The 16249-nt window shown below is 50.2% G+C and overlaps 1 protein-coding gene across 2 annotated transcripts in view; it reads right to left on the bottom strand.

Moving 5' to 3' along the window:
- Positions 1 to 416: 416 nt before the first annotated feature.
- Kremen1 (kringle containing transmembrane protein 1) overlaps positions 417 to 16249 on the bottom strand; it is a 68597-nt gene continuing 52764 nt past the window's right edge. Inside the window, exons 6-9 of one of the 2 annotated variants that reach the window (XM_034508760.2) lie at positions 10029 to 10361; positions 8380 to 8589; positions 7135 to 7219; positions 417 to 3988 (exon numbers count right to left, since the gene is read on the bottom strand). In XM_034508760.2, the coding sequence (XP_034364651.1) occupies positions 3820 to 3988; positions 7135 to 7219; positions 8380 to 8589; positions 10029 to 10361 (797 nt within the window). In that variant the 3' untranslated portion in view covers positions 417 to 3819. The remainder of the gene's footprint in view (positions 3989 to 7134; positions 7220 to 8379; positions 8590 to 10028; positions 10362 to 16249) is intronic. The other variant, XM_034508761.2, reaches the window with a different exon arrangement.

Below are 16249 nucleotides of genomic sequence, written 5' to 3'. Positions count from 1 at the left end.
TCAAAGAACAAAACAAAACAAAACAAAATAACAGAGAGAATGAGGACAGAGAGGTACATGTTACTTTGGGAGTCTGGCTCAGTTCTTCCTGGGATGGTTGCACTGTTTCTCCATCAGGTCTCCATCATCTGGGGTGACTGCTGTTCCAGGGTGGGAAGCAAAGCCTGGGTACCCCACTGATTAGGCTGAGGTGACCATACTGCATGTAGAGCTGAGCTGGAGTCCTGGTGTTCAGAGCTTGTCAGCTCTGCCTCAGCTGTGGCCAAGCTATGACAAGACCCAGAGACACCAGAAGAAAGGCGGCCAATGCCAGGCCTGGTGCCTGGGAGGGCAAAGAGTTCCAGCACTCTGTACTTTCCTGTGGGGCCCGACTCTTGGGGTACCCTGGAAAAATGATAGCCTAGGCCCCACCACAGTTTCTACAACAATGAGAATATTTATTTTCTTCAAACAGTAAAAATAACATTTTTCTCTCTTTTGTAAAAGTTAAGTACCATCACATTTCATTTTCTTAAATAACAAAATCCTAAAAATATATATTAAATTGTATACAGTGTCACACTTCATTTATATTTTAAAATACATGATGTTTCTATTTTATTCTCAAAGTTGCATATTAAGAGCATATTTACAAATAAAGCCTTGTCGTCCAAAATCCTATCCCTGTTGGAGGGTGAGATTGGAAATGAGAAGGTCTTGGTGACATGAAGGTGGAGGGATGGCAGCTCCCTGTGCTGGCTAGAAAGGATTCCTCTGTATATACCTTCGGACACTTCCTCTGACGTGAGAGACTGCCCTCCCACTTGTCTGCCCTGCCCCACTCAGCCTCGGCCAGTGTGCTCAGCTCCAGCTTGGCAAGACAGGAGCCTGTGTGAGGCCTCCAGGTTCTGTTGGCAGACCAAGGTCAGGGTGCAGCTGGCAGGTCCCCCCCTCAGCCAGAGTAGCTAGGTTGAGAGTGGCCTGGAGGTAGAAGAAGGCAGTAAACAAAGACACAAGGAGACCAATTGGAGGTGAACAGTTCCCAGGGTGGTACCCAAAGCAGACCTCAAACACCAAGCAGGAGATTCCAGACGCAGAGCCAGGTAACCATGGCAGCTTGTGAAGTGAGGAGCTGGCCTGGGAGACCTGTGTGGCCCAGCAGAGAGGCTGACAGAGTCTGGGAGGCCATCACTTCTACGTGCTCTGAAGGTCAAGTGTGGACTGTCCTTGGCAACAGGCTGGGCAAGCTTGGACAGTGTCAGGCTGATGAGGAGTATCAGGTGGGGTCCCGCCGGGATGACAGTGAGGCATGGGGTGGCACCTGGCCCAGGCACATCCCATGGGCTGGCCCCGAGGCCAGGACAGTGGTACCCGCCAGAGCTTTGATCTTCGAGAGCGTTTGGCTGAGGAGTCAGAAGCCAGAGCCCACATTTTGAGAAGTCCAGAGGTCTGGTCTCCTTGCTTACTTTAGGTGGCCTCAGCCCCATCCTTGCTGATGTGGAAAAGGACACAAGCTTTGAGATTTCCCACTCGGTCTCTGCTTTGTAAGCAGTGAGACAGGAAGGGAAGAACACAGGGCACCTATGCCTCCAGCTACGTATCTGAGGGTCAAGCAGTCTTCTGAGCTGCTCTTCTCCCTCAGGCTTACCTCTGCGCTCTGGGCGGGTGTTTACCAGCACAAAGGCCCTCTGTGACTGGCTGTCTACAGGTTCTAACAGACTGTGACTGTCATTCTGGAAGTTTGGCCTGGGTGATTTACAGCCCTTCCCACTATCCCCTGCTGTTGTTGGAGGTGGGTTGGTTTTCCTTGGGTGCCCCCCAGTCTCCAAGAGAGGAAGTGGATCCTGCAGGGCTGGGCTGTGCCAGGCCAGCAGCAAGAAGAGCGTGGGCACATCCATTGCCCTTCCTGGGGACACTAATACAGGGCTGCTGAGCTGCAGCTGCCACCACACTGGGGCTTGGCTTCCTGTGTCTGAGATATGAAGAGGCAGGTGAGCGGTGGCCGAGAGGAAGCCAGGGGCCAGCGATCTGAGCTGAACAAATGTCCTGGCCAGTGAGCCTTCCCTGGGAAAGAACCCACATCCTCTGTGTACTATGCACGTGGTGCTCTTGCTCTCAGGGGAGAGCCTGCAAATTTTATGGACAGCCTGGAGTGGAACCTGCCCTTGTCCATCTATTTCCAGAGCTCTTTGTATGTGGTGGGCCTGTCTTCACACCCAGGAGCCTGTAGCCTTTCCCAGATCAAAGTGAGAAGATGACCTCCAGTAGCTCTGTACCCCTGCAGGCCTCCCACAGGAGCTGGGCCAGCACCCCAGCCCACTGTAGAGATACAGTGTTCCTCCTCCGGTTGCCTCTTTACCTTTAGCTCTGGTCACTGCCTTGTCTGTTCTCCTGCTGCCTCTCCTTGAGGATGATTCCCAGATGGTCCCATACAGTCCTGGGGGCCAGCAGCTGCAGATGAGATACCCAAACCCTACGAAAGGCCTCAATGACAGTGGCTGAGAGACTTAGGGGAGGTGAGCATGAGGTTCCAGGAGGGCACCCAGGAGAGTAGAGGCTCAAGGGCTGGCAGGAGAGTGACCAAGGTCCACTTTTAGGGCACAGGCTGCTCCTCTCAGCTGCTGCTGACAAAGGCCACGCCAGACTAAAGGCCTTCCCAGTCAGGGAAGCTCCCCTCAGAGCTGCAGCGGGGACTCCCAGTCTTTTAGCCTCTCCTGGGAGGGTCTCCAGTTCCCAAGCCTGGGAGGATCTCCGGTTCCCACTCCTGGGAGGATCTCCAGTTCCCACTCCTGGGAGGATCTCCAGTTCCCAAGCCTGGCCTTTTCCTGCCAACTGCTGTAGTCTGCCTCCCTGTCTAAGGGACAATGGGGTAAGACAAGAGCCCTTACTCCTAACTACTCTGTGCCCATGATAAGGGACAAAGGACAAAGCTCTCGGTAGTTTTGATCTTCTTTTAAAATAATAGACGCCTCATGTAGGAACCACAGATGCTGCCCACATGCTTTTTCTCCATCCCCTTTTGGCAGTCCTGGGATAGAACCTAGGGCCTGACGTATGCAAGGCAAGCTCTCTACCACTGAGCTACAGCCCCAGCCCTATGCTACAGCCTGTCTTTAAACTCCTGATTTTGAAGTAGGATTTGGCTGAGTTCAGATTCCACAGGATTGGGAACGACTTGCGGGCCTGGCTACTTCAGTGTAGTATACAAGAAGTTCACTGTGTCTGTTCCATGGACAGACAGATGGACCAATTCTCAGGCTTGCCCCACAGGTCAGCGGGTATTGAAAAGAACCCTTTAGAAAGAAAACATCTGCTGTGGCCCTGTTCTCAGTCCCCTCAGACAAGATGACACATCATAGTCAGCACCAGAGAAAGCTCCAAGGCTAGACTGGGCCTCTGGGGTGCTAATGCCCCTGAGGACACACTTGGTGGGGAAACAGGCCAACCTTTAAGAAAACCTGAGAATTCTTTCCATCTGGCTCTGTTCCAAACTGTAAAGACCAGGGGAAACTGAGCTGTATGTGGACCAAATAGAGAAGAAGCAAGAAAACTCATTGTACACTACACCTACCCACCACCCAAGGGTCTTCTAGAATCAGGCCCAGCTGTGTCCTGTCAGCCCAGCCCGGTCTTAACATCCTCAGTGGAGACAGAGTTGCAGGGCAGCCAGGCTAGTATAGGTGATAGAGGACTCCAGGCTGTGCTGCCTCTGCAACAGGGTGCCCCCAAAGAGATGGAAGTGAATGGAGAGGCAGGGAAGTTCTCAGAGGAAAACTCAGGGGAGGGGCCCCAGCAAGCTCGAGCTCGGAGCGGAGCTTTCCATCCAGGTGTGGCTGGGCGTCAGTCACTCACGAGGGGATTACGGTCATCTTGTTGACTCTGACCCTTGAGCTTCTTCTTAAAGATGGAGATTGTAGTGGAAGGTTCATAGAAAATGGTCCAGATCTCCCCGGAAGTCCCAGACTGACGACAGTCCCTAAGGTCTCCTGAAGCAGGAACGCGATGAGATCTGTCAAACAAAAACAGATTTTCCAGTAGATCTGAAGAAAGCACTCAAACAGCCTCCTCCTGAGGCTCCTGTACCTGTGACACTGCCTGTGGGGCTAGGCCTTGGGAAGGGCGCTGACGGCCTTAGAGAGTTAAGGATGAAGGCTGGGTGTGGTTATGCACATGTGTTCTCCTAGAGCTCAGGAGGACAGGCAGGCAGATCTCTTGAATTTGGGGCCAGCCTGGTCTTCATAGTGAGGTCCAGGACAGCCAGGGCTATGTAGAAAGACTCTGTTTCAACAAACAAACAAACAAACAAACAAGGATGAAATATGTGGAGTGTGGAGGTGTGGCCTGTGGGCACGGAGGCCAGCAGGGCAGGGTAAAAGAATGCTCTCTACCAATGCCATTACCTAGCAGCCCACCTACCTAACAGGGCAAGGGGAAAGTTCTGTCTGAAGCAGCAAGCCCTGCATCAGCCCTGCTCCTAGCCCATCCTTCTCTTCCCTCCTGACAGGAACAGGAAGGCTGCAGAGGGGTTCCAGTGTTGAGAGGAGTCAAGTGTGTGCTTTAGGGCCTCAGCCCTGCTTCAGTCTGCTGTGAGGCACTGGGCCCTGAGGGACTTCCTCGGATGTGAATATGTAAAATACATATTGGTCCTCTGAAGGTGCAGGTTCTACATCAGTGAGGTCAGCAACCACAGGTGAAAAGCCTCGAAAAGCAGCTCCGTCTGTGCTGACACACGTAGACACTTCTCCTTTCCAGCATTCACAACAGCACAGTGCTGGGTACTGTGAGAGCTGCAGACCTGCTCTAGAGTGCACACCCCACGGGATGGCGTGTCACGGCCAGTCCTACACCATTTTACAGATGGATTTAGGCCTTGGCATCCATGTGGTGTTCTGAAACTGACACTCCCCCACATTTCACTCTCTGCATGCCTGTCTGTCTGTCTGTCTGTCTGAAAGGTGAGCTCAGCCAACAACAATGAGGATATATTTCTACTGAGAAGGTTCAGAGTGTTGCTGGGGAAGGCAGTAGAGTGGCCACAGACGGCTTTCATGGATAAATGTTCTCGGAAGAGGCAATGGGACGAGGCCTGACCAGAGCCCCACGCTCAGGGAGGTCTGTCTGTAAGTGGAGTCTAGAGAGAGCAAGAGCTCTCCAGGCATACAGACAGCACTGTCAAGAGACTGCCTTTGCTTGGAAGGCAGTGCACACAGAAAGCTATTTCTTTCTTCAATTTTGTTAGAACTGAAGGGTAAAAGCCTTTGTAAGTTTTCTTTTTGTCTTTGAGATACGTTTTAGTTTTTGTGTTTTTGTTTTGTGTCACTTTGTAGCCCAGGCTGGCCTGGGATTTATTAAGTAGAAAAGGCTGGTTTCAAACCAGTGAACCAAATTATTCCAAACATTCAGTCACAGGTGGGGAAGGGGGTTCATGATCCACAGCCTCCCCCAGGGGAGTGGAGGGAACCATTGTTTTCAGGGGTGTAGCTGGTGATAAGTTACTCACACTCCAGGGAACAGGCAGTGTAAAGACTGTAGCAACACTCCTGTCTGCCTACTGTGGAGGGAGAGCCTAGGCAGGAGCTACGGTACCCAGCAGAAACAGGGACTTGATAACTCGCCCATACTGGTCTCAGTCATAGCCCTGCTTCAGCTCTCTAAGTAGCTAGGATTTCAGGTGTATGCCACTGAGCACGGCTTAAATACATGGTCAGAAATAACGTGTACTTACTGGCACACTGGGGATATGACAGAGTTTGGGCATATACAGGCCAACAGCCTTAGACACCGACAGGGGGGCACAGGCACTTATGGCCCAGGAGTGAAATAAGGCCTGTGCATGTGCAAGCCCATGGGGTCCTGGGCATCAGGCAGTACTGAGTGAAGCAAGGGCACAGGGTGTCAGTGCTGCCCTGCCCAAGGTCTCCACAGCAGACAGCCATTACTGCAGAGCTCATGGTTGGTTGAGTGCTGAGAAGATGTGACTGCTACAAGCTCAGCCTTAAAATGGACACAGCTCTCACCCCTCTGACACACACAGGGCACAGGACACGAGGGCCAGGCGAAGGGAAATGCTGGCCTGTGAGTACGACATGGCATTGGCACTCAGGAATTCCTGGCAGCTGTGGCTGCCCACATAGGATCTGTATAAGACTGAATGATTCCAAACATTTAGTCACAGGTGGAGGAGGGGCTCGTGGGCCACAGCCTCACCCAGGGGAGCTAATGGCAGTCAAGGGCTGTGGGAGTGGAGGAAACCATTGTCTTCAGGGGTGCAGCCAGTGGTGAGCCTGCGCTCCAGTGAACAGCTTCACACCCATGCCCATGTGGGCAGCCCTGGCTAAGTGCAGTGGGCCACAAAGTAAAAACAAAAACAAGACAGAAAGACATGGGAGTGGGATGGCGGCCTGGTGGGGGTGACAGGAACAGGAGGGGAGAAGAGATGCATGGGGTGACTGTGACCAGAATACACTATGTACACGTAAGGAACTGTGAAAAAAAATTGATGAAATTCCCAAGCACTAATTGAAATGTTGAAATTATCTTTTTAAGATTTCCTTGGTTTCTAGAGGCATTAAGAAAAATGCATGGGCCAGGTGGTCGTGGCACATGCCTTTAATCCCAGCACTCAGGAGGCAGATGCCTGGATCTCTAAGAGTTCTGGACCAGCCTGGTCTACAGAGTGAGTTGCAGGACAGTCAAGGCTACACACAGAGAAACCCTCTCTCGAAAACAAAACAAAACAAAACAACAATAATAACAACAACAACAAAAAGGAAGGAAGGAAGGAAGGAAGGAAGGAAGGAAGGAAGGAAGGAAGGAAGGAAAATGCATGGTATTATCCTAGGAAGCTAGACTCTTAAATATACCTCTCAATACACCTGTTTGGGGGATCAGACAAGCCCCCAAACAGGTAATTGCTGTTTCCTATGCCAGGATGGTCTCAACCCTTGCTGAAACTGAGTCTACTGGACACAGCATCCTTCAACCTCAGTGTGATTGGTCCTGTCACCTATCTCTCTTGGGAGGAGAAGCAGTGTTCTCTGTCTTGTGCTGCCAAGGACTCAGCCTCTGGAATCCTGTTCTGATGTTAAACTGTCCCCAGACAGATGAAGAAACAACAGAAGAAAGACACTGAGCTCCGCCTGCACTGGTACTTACTTAAATGTGACGTGCAGAAGAATCTTTGCCACAATGGCTGTGACTGTAAGGATGAGGAGGGTCGCCAGGCCGTAAACGGTCCATCCTGCAAGTGCAAAGCAGAGTTCACCAGACTTGTCTTCACTTTCCAAAGAAGACTGGCGGCTCAGGGGGCAGAACTGGCTATGGGGGTCCTGCAGGTGGGAGCAGCCAGCAAACCTGGCATCAGGAGCAACTCAGAGCTGGGCCGAGCACTGAGCTTTCTCATGACCTTGCCTTGTTTGTTCTGAAACTCCCACTGGTGAAACCTGGACACTAGAGTTAGGGTTCAAAGGGGTTCGGTAAATCTGTCTGCCACTGGAACTCAGCAGTGAGTGACTTAGGAGTCTTAGAGTCCCAGTTTTCTCATCTGAGCAATGGAAGCAAGACCTGTGAAATCCTACTGGAATCCACAGCCAAGTAGGTGATGCGAGGCAGGAGAGGCCTCTCCCCCCAGCCTTCTGTGGTGAGGGCTAGAGGCGAGGGAGCACTGTGAAGACTTCCAGACCAAATTACAGATGGCAGTCCTCAGTGTACCAGCTCACTCAGGGACACGTCCTCAGCAGAAAACCAAGGGACCACACTAGCTTTGCCAGAGCAGACCATGGCCGGTGGTCTCTCTCCTGCATGGCTTCTCTTCAAAGCTCTCAGCACCCCTGGCAGTGCTTCCCATCCCCCACTGGTAACCCACAGGAAACACGCACAGTATTGTCCTCAAATCTGCGTGCACTGCACTCTGCAGAAGAGGAGCAGTGCCTGGCCGTGTGCTGCCCACACTTGGAGACCGGGCTTGTGTGTCTGGACAAGAGAAGGGCAGGGATTTGTCTGGCTTAGTGTATGGCCCATTGTTTAGTACAGTATATGGCACCTTGGAAGGAATTCTGTATCTTTGGGTTCACTTTCCCCTCCCATTGGTGCATATTTTATCACTGAGCTGACCTCCAGCCCTGTATACAACTTCTGAGTCAATGGATTTGAGGAGCTTTACCTCAGGGCTCTAGAAAGATGCTCTCAAAAGATGTTTTTTAATTATGAAGAGACCATCTTAGCTGCTAATCACAATTACCAAAGGTACACAGAAGCCATCTCTGGAGGGGAGCTAAGCTAAGGAGAACATTTCTCTCAAAGGCCATGCAGACTAGAGGTTGCAGGGCCAATATCCCAACCTGTGTCTGAAGGGGAAGCACCCACAAGCACCTTGGTTTCTGTAAGTGTTGAAAGAACTACCTTCCACTCTGTGGCTGCTGGCCCCAACTGACGGTGCCCAGGAATGGCTACCTGGGACGGTCTGTGGTGGGTGGCTGGGGCTGGAGGTGATGACATAGAGGACTTTGGAAGAGTGGGCAGCGCTGACACTGAGGTTGGCTTGCTCGGTGATCACCTCTGCCAGGGTTTGGTTGATAGTAGGCCTCTCCTGTGGCAGTTCTTCCTTGGTGGCTAGGACGGCAAAAGAATTAACCACACAAAACTGAGGAGGACAGCAGGAAGGAGGGGTCCTGTGAGTGGGATGAGGCCTTTTCTATTTTTCTTTCTTTGTGTGTGAGAGGTTAATGCTGGGACTCATCTTGAACTCCCCTCCTTGTTACTTAGTGAGGCAGAGTCTAAAAATGCACAACTCCTCAGTATGGCGAGTTCTAGGAATCCCATCTCCACCTTCCAAGGCTGGAATCAGGTAGAGGCCACCACACCCACTCAGAATGTATATGCATTCCAGGGCGCCTGCTCAGCAAGCACCTAACCACCGAACTCAGTACTTCCCTCTTTTTGAGACAGGGTCTCATATAGCCCAGGCTGGCCTCCAGCTATGTAGCTGAGGATGACCCTGAATTGTTAATCTTCTGCTTCTATTATCCTTGAGCTGGTCCTACAGATGTGTGGCATTCCTCCTGGTTGAGGAGGCCTGATGTGATTCAAGGAGAGACTGCTGAGCCTTGTGTTGAGACTGGTCTCTTCAGATACTGAGTCCACTTTCTTGTTTCCCAGGCTTCATGCCTGCAGGACATCCTTGTTTTGGCAAACCTGACCACACCTGCTCCAGTCTGTCCCACTTCCTGTAGCCCACTAACCAAATTTTTTAAGTTGTGAAGTCCGATACCTGTGCCTCTTCTTAGAGGCTAGCAAAGGCTCCTGTCAGGGCAGAGTGTATGTTTCTGAGGAATGATAGTAGATTAGTCTGTAAGACTGTCTGCTGCTTGGGAGCAGGAGGATGGACAAAATGACCACTTGGGAGCCTTCCAATTCCACCCCTCATCTCCTTTTTTATCTATCCATCTATTTTGTCTACACAACTGCCACTAAAACTACTAACATGAGCCTGAGAAGGCCCAGTGGCCTGCTCTTTCAGCAGACCTGAGTTTAGTTCCCAGCAACCATTCCATGTTAGGCAGTTCACAACTGCGTGTCTATGCCTGTAGCTTCCAGTAATTTGATGCCCTCTTCTAGCCCCTGAAGCATCCCACATATGTGGCATATGGTATACACTCACAGTCATAAATTAAATCTAAAATAAATAAACAAAATTAATATAATAATGAAATTAAAATATAAACAAATTGTGCACTGGAAGGTGGGGTGTTGTTCATTGAAAGATGGGGTGTTGTGTTGTGCACTGGAAGGTGGGTGTTGTGTTGTTCACTGGAAGGTGGATATTGTTCATTGGAAGGTAAGAAGTTGTTCACTGAAAGGTGGAGTGTCGTGCAGTGGAAGGTGGGGTGTTGTGTGATGGTTACTGGGGGATGAATTAATGTTGAAATCATCTGTAGCTGAGGCAGGAGGACCAAGTCTCCCCCCAAAGATCCACTTTAGGCTTGAAAACGCTGGCAGAGAAGAAAGAGAAGGAAGAGTCACCTGTGCCCCCAGAGACAAGGATATCTTACCTTGGTACAAGACAGCAAATCCCTGGGCCTGGTTGATTCGATCAGAGAAGAAATACAAAATGACAAAGTCCAGGGAGACATTGAAGGACAAAGGTGGGCGGTTCCGTCCACTGAAGCGGGCCAGGACCCGGTGGGTGTAGCCATCCAGCAGCTCCACCATGTCTGCAGAGTCCCTGATGTCAAACAGGGTGAAGTTGAAATGGATGCGAGAGGCTCCCGGAACCCGGATGGTCCAGTAGCAGACCCGCCCAGTGGCGTAGGTGTCAGGAAAGTCAGGGGAGTAGACCACGGCTGCCATGGCTGAGTAGTTCCCACCGCAGGCGCCCACGAGAGCTGCAGAAGAGAAGACAGTGGGCCTGAGTCTCAGCCTTGGGTTCCTCTCTAATGGGGACACAAACAAACTCTTAGGAAATGTGATCCTACTAGGGACATTGTTTCCAGCTACAAACCAGGCCATCCAGGGTTTTAGGATCAAATCACAGAATGAATCACTTAAACCCTGAACGAATGACTGTGCAGACTATTTGGTTTCCCCAGGAGACTTTAGACTGGTGCTTGGAGGAGTAGTGCAGCCCAGGCTGGGGTCTGGCTGGAGTCAGACTGTCTGCATTCAGGAGCAGCGGGGCCATGTGATCCTAGGGGCTGCACCTCATTCCCAGGCCTCTCACTTGTTTTCCAGTTTAGGGCCACCACCTGCTGCTGTATCCCATGACACTGAGAGGACATCTGAGATAAAGTGCGTGAAAACCCTGGGACCTCTCGGCCGAGGAGAAGCTTTTGAAGAGGTGATGTCATAAAGGAAAGGCCCCGAGTCTCCTCAGGGTCTCCAGTACCTTAGAGGTGCAGTGCTCGCATGAGAAGTTCACAAGGAGCTCTGGACTGGAAGACCTGCTCTGTAGGGGATGCTCTCCTAGCACATGTGACCATGGGTTGGATCTCCAAAAGCACCCAAGGGGAAGAAGGGGTAACGGCAGACTCATGGCGCTCTGGATCATCCTCCGTGCATCAGCCATGCTTTCCCGGGACTCATGGGTTTGAATGGCAGGCTTTTAGAAAGGGGATACTAATGTAATTAAGATCTTGGAAATGAAAGCCTTCAGGAGGGAGTGTAGGAACAGGACTGAAGAGAGTTGTTATTTTCAGTGCTCAGATGAAACTGGAGGCCATGAGCATGCCAGGTAAGCACTCTTCCACCGAGCCACAGCTCCAGGAGGCTTTAGGAAAGTTCTTCTCTAGTTTACAGAAAAACAATACAACCATGCTGCTTTGCTGGCCCTGGTGGTGCAGGTGCAGGTATGTAGTCCCAACACTACGGAGGCTGAAGTCCGAGGATGTCAGTTCAAGACTGTGTCTCAAAAATCCACAGACTGGCAAGAGCTCAGTGGTAGAGCCTTTGACTACCTTGTGAGTCCCCGGGAAGCTGCTTTTTCTTTCTAGCAACAAGTGAGCTCAAAATCAGAAGCTGAGGTCTCAAGACAACCAAGGAAAGTTAGCAGTAACCAGTAGGAATAGGTTCATCACAGAAATGTGCTCATCTGTGCCAGAGTCCAGAGGGAAGAGGTGACCACCACTGAGCCTGCGAGGCGGCTGCATGTGAACAAGTTCCTGGGGACCCGTCAGCCTGGTTTCTCAACGGAGGATACACGGAGCCTGAGATACAGTAGCCTTTGCATTCATTTTCGAGCTCTTCCGCACAGGCCTCCGCGTGCTGGCAGGAGTGACCAGTGTCCCACAGCCAGCCAAGTTCCCATCTCAAAGGAAGGTTGCTGGGGGAGGGCTGTTCACCCATTTCTTCCAGAGCCGCTGGAGAGAGGCAGATGTGGTTTCACATCTGTGTTTGTGTCTGTGAGGGAGTAGGAGACTACCTCCTCAGTAACCAGGGAAAGTCCAACCGCTCTGAGAGAAGAGCTAAAGCAGAAGATGTCGGCTCCTGGCTGCCTTAAGGCCTCCTTGGGAGAGAACAGGAGTCTCTTTCCCAAGTTCCATCAAAGACAAAAGTATATGGCTGCCAGGGGAAAAGGGAGAACCACTGAAAACCCTTGTTCCTGTGGATAGTGGCATATTCTAAGCTGTAGGTAGGTAGGGGAACCAGTGACCCCCATGCCTTCCCACCAACAGCACCAAATAGCAGACTGTGGCTATCTCCCACAAGGGCAGGACACAAAGGGACCTGAACAAAGCTCAGTATGGAACAGGACACTAAAAACCACATTGGTGCCCTCTGTTCTACACTAAGCACAGCTTCAGGGATCAGAGAGTCTAAAGGCACCAAAGGGAATGACAGAAAAACAGTCCAAACCGAGGTTGGCTACAGACGGACCCCAGCCCTCTGCTCACACTCAGCAGGCCTCCAAAGTGTAAATGCTGTTTACGTTAGTGTCTACCATTCTACCCAGTGTGCAGCATTAAACAGACTACCACAGCACACACATAAAGGCAAGAAAAAGTGGGGAAAGATTCACTGCCAAGGAATAAAGCAACCCACAGAACAAGACTGGAGAGTGACCCAGAGGTTGGGACTATCAGATGTGGAGGCTGCATAATGAATACAGTACAGTTTACAGTAAGAAGACCACACACTGAGACAGACTGGGAATCTCAGGAAAGATGTGCAAAAGAACCAGTGAGCTAGATATGGTGCTACATGTCTGTAATTCTAACAAAAAGTTAGAGGCGGGAGAATTAGAAATTTAACACCAGCCTTGGGTACACAAAGTTTGAGGTCAGCCTTGTATCAAAAACTCAAAGGAGTCAAATGTTGGGCCTGGAGAGATGGCTCAGCAGCTAAGACCGCACCCTGCTCATGCAGAGTATCCAAGTTCAGTTCCCAGCACCCATGTCAGATGGCTCACAACTGCCTGTTGAGTCTAGATCTACTGGGCCTGAAGCCTTCTTCTGGCTTCCACTAGCACTGTGCTCATGTGCATGTGTGTGGGGCACGAGGGAAGGCTGCACACACACCCCTAAATATAGACATAATAAAAAATGTAAAATAAAAAAATTACATACTATCAGGGATGAAGTATCCGTTTGATTTATCTGCAGACTAAGTTCATTGGAGAAAGAATCAATAAACTTGAAAACACATCAATAAAACATATTATCCAAAATGAAACAGAGGACGAACCCAACAAACAAAAAGAGCACCTAACAGCCACAGAGGGCATCGAGTGCATGACGAATGTGCATGTGGCTGCAGCCTCATAAAGGACGAGAAAGGAGACGGGCAGAAGAGTCATTTGATGAGAACCTTCCAAAGCCAATTAGAAAAGGGCGCCACAGATCTAAGACTCTCAGGAAACTCAAGCCAAAGGTAAACCAAAAGGAAGCCAGATATGGTGGCGCACGCCTTTGATTTCAGCACTCAGGAGGCAGAGGCAGGCAGGTCTCTGAGTTCAGACCACCCTGGTCTACAGAGTGAGTACTAGGACAGCCAGGGCTACACAGAGAAACCTTGTCTTGACAAACAAAAAATGAAAAAAGGATGCTCAGTACCTACCCACCCCTCCAGTCACTCAGGGATCTCTCCGACCTCCCAAATCGGGAGCTGTCTGTAGCTAATCTCCTGGGAGTGTTTGCCTTGTCCTAGGAGAAGAAGCATGTGACTGAGTTACCTAAAGCGCCTCCCTCTGATAGAGGAGGCTTTAGGATTTGTTTCTCTGGTATTACATCTACTTCTCTCTGAGGAGCAGTGAGGTGAGTGAGAGAGCTGGCCTTTGAAGATGGAATGCCATCTTGCTTGGCCCAGGAATCCACACAGGCGGAGAGCACAGCTCTGTGGACCATGAGGAATAAGCAGGCACTCTGGGCATCACTGACCACAGACTTTAAAGCAGAAAGCTTTATCACTTATTATCGTTAATAAAAGGGATCTCAGTTGCTAAAAGGATTTAAAACTGGTAAACTTGGGTTTGAGTCTTGGCTCTGGTACTTACTGAGGTAACCGACTTTATCTCTAGGGTTCTCTCTCTCTCTCTCTCTCTCTCTCTCTCTCTCTCTCTCTCTCTCTCTCTCTCTCTCTCTCTTTCTCTCTGAGACAGAATCCTACCATGCAGGTGAGGCAAGCTTTAAGATAAACACACTGTGTAGATAATGTGCAGGTTAGAACCTGTAAAGGATTGGTTAAAACAAACCTGGCTGAGCTGCACAGTTATGCTTTATGATAACTGAACTGTGTCCCCCAAAAGGACAGATTCAGATCCTACTACCAGGGGTCTTTATACACATAATCAAGTTAGGATGATGTTCTAATGCATTAGAGAAGGTTAAGCCCAGTGGTCTGTGCCTTCACAACGAGGCTCACAGAAAAATGGATCCACAAAGGGGGAAGATGGTGATGTTTGGAAAAAATGGAGGGAGGGTGTGAAACAGCTACAGGCCATTGATGTCAGAGGTGATTAGTGAGTCTGAGTCTGCAGTGCTCCCTAGAGACGATGCTTTTATCCCTTGTCCCTAGCTGGCAGTGCAATTTGGGAAGGCTGAGGAGCATTTAGGAGACAGGCCTAGCTAGTTCACTAGGGGTGGGCAGTTGAAGGTCACATATTACACCAGTTATATATGGCTACAGTCCCTCTATCACCTGATCTATCACCACGTGAACAGTCTCTGCCATCCTTCCTTGTCATGACAGACAGGGCCTCCTAAAGCCATGAACCAGAACCATAAACAGTTCCTCCTGGAAGCTATTTTTGCCGCATATTTGGCTAAAACGATGCAAAAGTAACAGAAAATTTGTACTAGGGAAGTGGGGGTCACTGGTGTGTGTGTGGTCACTGATATGTATGTGTGGAGTCACTGCTGTGTGTGTGTGTGGGGGTCACTGATGTGTATGTGTGGAGTCACTGCTGTGTGTGTGTGGAGTTACTAGGGTGTGTGTGGTCACTGGTATGTGTGTATGGCCACTGATGTGTGTGTTGGTCACTAGTGTGTGTCTGTGGGTCACTGTTGTGTGTGTGGGTCACTGGTGTGTGTGTTCACTGCTGTGTGTGTATGTCACTGCTATGTGTGGTCACTAGTGTGTGTCTGTGGGTCACTGTTGTGTGTGTGGGTCACTGGTGTGTGTGTTCACTGCTGTGTGTGTGTTGGTCACTGGTGTGTGTGTTCACTGCTGTGTGTGTGTTCACTGCTGTGTGTGTGTTCACTGTTGTGTGTGTGTGGTCACTACTGTGTGTGTGTGGACACTGGTGTGTGTGTGTTGGTCACTGGTGTGTGTGTGGGTCACTGGTGTGTATGAGGTTACTGGTGTGTGTGTGGTCACTGCTGTGTGTGTGTGGTCACTGCTGTGTGTGTGTGGTCACTGCTGTGTATGAGGTCACTGCTTTGTATGTGTCATTGGTGTGTGTGTGGTCACTGTTGTGTGTGTGTCACTGCTGTGTGTATGGTCACTGCTGTGTGTTGGTCACTGGTGTGAGTAATCACTGCTGAGGCTGACTAGCCATGCTACACTTAGGGCTCAGGAACGGGTTTACAGGAGGAGGCTGGAGGCTGGAGAGGTCTCAGAGTAATGTTAATTCTGCATAGTTCTGGTGGGATATGGAAGCCAGAACCTCAGCAGAAACAAGGACATTGGCACTTGGGAAACTTTGGGTCAGAACAAGGGCTCTGGTGAACTGAACGACAGTCCTTGGTGCATTCTGGCAAAAAGTTTGTCTACGTCCTGCTGTTCTGAAAATCTGAGTAAGGCTAAATTTAAAAAGTAATGGAAAAGCTATTGGCAGAAGTTTTAAGACAGTGTAGCACTGTGCTTGTGATACGGTTACAACTGGTGCCAAACCAGGTCGACCAAGAGACTTCAGAGAAAATAAAAAGCAAACAATTGGCCAGAAATGAGTTTAAAGTCACAGACAAAGCAAACGGAAAGAAGACGTCACAGAGAAGGACCACTTTGGACTGGGACAAAAAAGTTCTTTAATGGCATTTCAGGAAGGAAGTGCCATAGAAGTCTCTGGGGTGTAAGGCTGAACACTCACAGAGAATGAGATTTTGCAGGAGAGGAGGTGCGGCCGAGCTGCCCTGCTGGACAAGGGCTGCCTAGAGAAGTGTTCCTGAGCTTATGAGCCTCGGCACTCACAGGCAGGCCTGGAGACAGACACCACAGGCTGTCAGGCAGAGCTCGTCATTGCAGTAGGGTACATATGGCTTTGCTGGTTCACCAAATGCAAGATCTACAGAGTCATGGTGGTCTGACTGACATTCATGTGTGTTGTGTAAGGGAGTCAGAG

Source organism: Arvicanthis niloticus, chromosome 7, assembly GCF_011762505.2.
Source record: "Arvicanthis niloticus isolate mArvNil1 chromosome 7, mArvNil1.pat.X, whole genome shotgun sequence".
In the NCBI taxonomy this organism is placed as follows: Eukaryota; Metazoa; Chordata; class Mammalia; order Rodentia; family Muridae; genus Arvicanthis; species Arvicanthis niloticus.
This window is presented reverse-complemented; position numbering and strand designations above follow the sequence as displayed.